General features: G+C 45.1%; 1 protein-coding gene and 1 pseudogene across 1 annotated transcript; one reads left to right on the plus strand and one right to left on the minus strand.

Moving 5' to 3' along the window:
* The first annotated feature begins 555 nt into the window (after positions 1 to 555).
* LOC136540507 (purine permease 3-like) lies at positions 556 to 1,868 on the plus strand (annotated as a pseudogene).
* Positions 1,869 to 2,337: 469 nt separating this feature from the next.
* On the minus strand, positions 2,338 to 5,286 carry LOC136540508 (bet1-like protein At4g14600). The gene is made up of 4 exons (XM_066532512.1): positions 5,246 to 5,286; positions 4,305 to 4,434; positions 4,020 to 4,076; positions 2,338 to 2,997 (listed from the first exon to the last, which is right to left on the minus strand). The coding sequence occupies exons 1-4, from the start codon at positions 5,269 to 5,271 to the stop codon at positions 2,836 to 2,838; spliced, it is 375 nt and encodes a 124-aa protein (XP_066388609.1). The 5' UTR covers positions 5,272 to 5,286; the 3' UTR covers positions 2,338 to 2,835.

Here is a 5,286-nt window from a genome sequence, read left to right on the forward strand (position 1 = left end):
ACGCTACAAAATTATTCTCATCCGGAGTCAAGGAAAACTATATACCCCATATATCCTGATTCCTGAGTTGTTTATACAATTTCATGAAACGCTTGCAACGAATTGCACGTACATTTCAATTTAGAGAGGGCTCCCTGGTTCACGGCCACCTCAGAGCACTACAGACCTACAGTAAGTTAGGATTGCAGCGGTCAAGCAGGATTAATGTACAATACAGAATGGTGTCTCTCTCCTACTGTACACACGTTTCAGTATATATTCAACGGTGCACAGCAAAAGAGCATATGCCCTAAACAATAAAAATACACGGAAAAATTCGTCACCATAGGGTAATTCGAGTTTCCAGTAGTGATGTACTCCGTATAAGTATATCTGAACCTATATAGGAAGCAAGCGACCAAACTGCGCTGCTAGTCTTAACTGTTCCGTGTGTGCTTGCATGCGTGCATGATGTGTGTATTTATCTTCTTTTATTCCCATTATTATCCCAGTTCCATGCTTTGTGTTTCTTTGGAGACCTTACCAGATCTTTCCGCTTTATATAAACCCTAGAGGCCTGTCATATGCAAACACAGCCAAATCAAGCCAAGTACAAGCAGATCGAGCCTCCAGCAGACTCCTCCTGCCAAGTACGATTCTGCAGCCAGCAAAAGGCATAGCATCAACAGGCTGTGTAAAATTTGCTGTCTTCAAGGTCTTCATGTCGTCTCCCATATGGCCACCATAACGGCTAGTGCCACTCCGGGCATGCAAGAAACCAGCAACAAGGCTACGAGCACGTCGCCAGCTCGTACCACTATCGCCTCGCCGGCGCCATTGCGCAACCGGCCGTCGCTCTTGGTCATATTAAGTGCCTGCCTCGTCCTCATGGGCGCCGGCGGCCCGCTCCTCCTCCGCGTCTACTTCGTCCACGGGGGGAAGCGCCTGTTTCTGTCCGCCATGCTGCAGATCTCCGGGTGGCCACTCCTCCTCCCGCCCATCTGCGTCTCCCTCTACCGGAGCCGGAGCCACGGCGTGGCGAACCTCCTCCTCCCGCCGCGCCTCGCCGGCGCCGCGGCCGTCCTCGGGGAGTTCTTTGCCATCTCCTGCTTCGTCTACTCGCTGGGCTCGCAGGCTCTGCCGCTGTCCACGTCGTCGCTGCTGCTGGCAACGCAGCTCGCCTTCACCGCGGTGTTCGCGTTCCTCTACGTCGGTCTCCCGGTTCACGCCCTTCTCGGCCAACGCCGTCGTGCTGCTCACCATCGGCCCCGCGGTGCTCGGGGTCGGGCCCGGCTCCGGGAAGCCAGCGGGTGAGGCCTCCAGCACGTACTGAACAGGGTTCTGCGAGGCCATCGCCGCGGCCGCGCTGGCCGGGCTCGTGCTGCCGCTCGTCGAGGTCTCCATGGCGCGCTACGGGCGTCGGACCGGACCCGTGCCTCCCCCGTACACCACCGTGATGCAGATGCAAGCCGTGATGGGCGCTGCCGGCACACTGGTGTGCCTGCTTGGCATGGTCATCAAGGGCGACTTTCCAAGCGGTGCCAAGTGAGGCCGACACGTTCGGGCTCGGCAAGACCAATTACTACCTGGTGCTCATCTGGGACGCCGTCTCATGGCAGCTGCTGAACCTGGGGGTCATGGGGCTCATCACCTGCGCCTCGTCGCTCCTCGCCGGCATCATGATCATCGCCGTCCTCCTACCGCTCTCCGAGATCCTCGCTGTCATCTTCCTCCATGAGAAATTCGATGGGCCCAAGGGCATTGCGCTCGTGCTCTCTCTTTGGGGTTTCGCCTCCTACCTCTACGGTGAGAAGGCACAAAAGATGGAGGCTCAGAAGATCGAGCAGCAGTTGGCTATGAAGACAGACCTGGAATCAGCTGCTCCTTGAGAATCACTTATTTTTGTTTTGTCTAGAGTTGTGAACATATATAGGTATTGAAACAAAATCTCTTTAAAAGATTGATACAGTTATATACATTTTCTACGACATTGATTCATTCGCAATTGCAAGGTAACAGAGACAAAACTAAGTGCTACGATTGTATCGATTAAAGATTATACAATAAACTCAGCTTCTGTCCTGTCCATGTCTACGTCTGCGTGCAATACTAAGCGAAGACAAGTCACAAGTACAACTCTTTCTTGTCCTCTGCAAAAATGATCCTTGTTCACTTTTTCGTTTATGTGGCTTATAAGCCGGCTCATGCTATTTTATTGTGAGAGAAAAACACTGTATCATGGCTGATGCGATCAAGCGAACAGGAATAAGTATGGCATAAGCTGTGAACAGAGAAGTACAGATGGAAAGAGAGAAGCAAAGATACATTTATACCATACAAGAATTCTTAAATGTGGACGACAAGCGACAAGTGAAGACCATAATGCCATGAGCTTTAGTACGTCTTGACTTGTCACGATAGCCACAAACGGATAAACGTGCACAGTTTAAGATTATATCATCAGTAATTCAGTATGACGAAGCAAAAACAATTTGTACAGTATGTTACAGACGTAGGTACAAATCAGATTTAGAAACTACCACCAGAAAAAGTAAAACAGAACCCATAGGTGGCGTATCAACCGAACATCGATTTTTTTTTTAACAAAACATACAGAAAAACAACCCCTGGTCATCAACTATCCGACATGTTGTGGCATAGTGGCAGAATTGGCTCAGCTACGGCCTTGTTTGGCTGTACTTGTATCCATCTCAATCCATATATATTAGGGTGGAAAATTAGTCACATATGGAATGAGGTGAATATAAGTGCAGTGAAACAAAGCCTAAAGTTTTACCAATATAACTTGATTTATTTCTCCCCCTTTCTTTTCTTGAAGACAAGAGACTTGGTATTTCATCTCCGTGAGAATTTCGATATGAGGTACACTAGAAAGAAGCAGCCAAGGGCAAACAGGACAACATGGACAAGATGATTTGAACCATTCTGAATGATGCTTTGGTTCATTCTCCTCATGTTGTTCTTGACCCCAGCCTGGGCCTTCGACAGAGTCATTTGCTGTGGGGCGCACACACAAAAAAGTTGTGCATTAGACACTATCAGAGGCATATTCCAAGTTTCCAGCACAAGAAACAAAAGAATATGACAGATACATAATCTTTGGTTCTATACGACATATTTTATAGAAAAAGGAAAGGAAAAAACAACAGAAAGTTACATTTAAGAATGATGCACCCTGCTAAGCTAGAAAGAATAAGTGGTTACATTCTGATTTGCAATACTAAATAGTCTTTATTATGGTCCATTCCAAAGTATCAACTCACTTGAAATGAACTAATGCCTACAGAACTGTACAATAAACTAGATCCAGAGCAAATCATCATATTTTGAGAAGAGCGCCAGTTGTGGAATCTAGCAGGAGCCAAGGGTCTGTCTTCCTTGACAGCCCCTCTTTTTGGTGGTTAGCTTAGTGCTAGTGTTTGGTCGTCCTTTGCCCTTTTTCAGGCACGAATGTAATTCCTGGGTTTGTGTGGGGTTGTGTGTGGTGTGTGTTGTAGGGCTCTAGCCCCTTTCTTTCTTCTTAATATAATGAGACGTAGCTCTCCTGCGTTTTCGAGAAAAAAAAAGTATTTACATCTGAAAAATGACAAATAAACAGGAGCTTAGGCTTCTGATTCAAAATATAGGACACTAAAACACATGTTTCCTTGAACTCCTTTTGTTTTTGGACATAACATGGCTGCATAAGGATAAGATAGTCAACAATAAAAATAGGCTCAAATCAGACTATGTCAGCTTTGAGACGGGTCATACACGGTGCAAATAATCATCAACCTTGACTGCTCAATTTACTAGAGAGGAGACTGGTGAAATGCACTTGGGAAAATGTAACACTAAGAAAATATGGGTCAGTTTGGCCAATTGCAATTAAATGTGCACCAAGGCAATAATAACTTAGAAGGAAGTCAGAAATTGAAAATACTATCCTCATAACTAACTACAAATGCAGAATTTTTACAGTCAGCCATTGGGTTTTCTTCAGGATTTGGCACAAACTATTAGGAAAGTTAGTAACTTACCAACTGAGATATGAAATCATTTTGATACTTGGCCTCTGTTTGGATCTCTTGAGCAACCTGCATGATAAAACCAATAACTTTTCTTAGAAGAAACTAAATCAATGTCAAACTAAGGTACAGAGAAAAAAAACGAATTAAGTATATCATGCATGGCTCAAATATTCATATGTAGTGTTCCAAATGTGCACTACTGCTCCTTGCTTTCACATCGGTTAAAGTTTAAGAACAAAAATTCAGAGTTTTCAACTAGAGCTTACTCACAAAAAAACCCTACTAAACACTTACTCCTCTCAGCTTGCGGACATGTCCACGCAGTCCAAGGATATGATCATCCAAATCAGCATTGATTGGGTCAATCTGGAGCGAAATCTCGCTAGAGCTTGATGATGCAGCAGGCCTGATAGTTAGCCCTTCCCTGCAGAATCAAATATTCAGATAAATGTACACAATAGGAACAAAAATATATCACAGAACATAAAAAGTGGGGAGAAATCTTGGACCCACTAGCTCATAGAAACTCCAATATTATTGGTACCTCAGGATGAGCATAAATCAGAACAGAGTCATCACTGATAACAATCTGATGAAAACTTTGGAATTGATGCAGTAGATAATAGAATTAACTGATGTGGGAAAACACTGCATATATCCAATCACCATATACATATACATATACATAACAGTTTCTTAATTTGGAGGATTCGGTGTCATGTCAGGGACCGCTTAGCAACTTTAGAGAGGTTAGGATGGAGAGCAGTTCTGTTGAAAAAGACGCTGAATAGCCAAGCTAAATACAAGAGGATGGCACTGGGAGTTTCAACATCAATTAGTGAGACTGGTGCCGTGTTTGGGTCCTAAATCCTAATAAAACTCAAAAAGAAAAAAGGGCCGAAACAACAATAATTGAAGCTTGAGTACAATATCTGCCTTCGAGTAACCCTAAACATCAATTCCTTCTCCCCTGCAGATACTTATGCTACAAACATTACCAACTGTAACGCGAGGTGTTTTAGATGGACCCCGAGAAGAGCATCGACTAAACCTAGCCCAACCTAAACTACAACGGACAGCAGGAATCATGCATACAGAGCCCATGATAAGATCAGGCAGGCCACACCATACCAAACACCGCGAGAAACCAAATCGGAAATACTAGGTCACTAGGATATTGGGGATCACCATCACGGCGCGAACTAATCAAAGGTTAGGGACAAAAGGGGGCGAACCTTGAGCCATAGGAGCTGTTCGCCATGGCGGAACCAGCAGA

The sequence above is a fragment of the Miscanthus floridulus genome, chromosome 2 (genome assembly GCF_019320115.1).
Source record: "Miscanthus floridulus cultivar M001 chromosome 2, ASM1932011v1, whole genome shotgun sequence".
In the NCBI taxonomy this organism is placed as follows: domain Eukaryota; kingdom Viridiplantae; phylum Streptophyta; class Magnoliopsida; order Poales; family Poaceae; genus Miscanthus; species Miscanthus floridulus.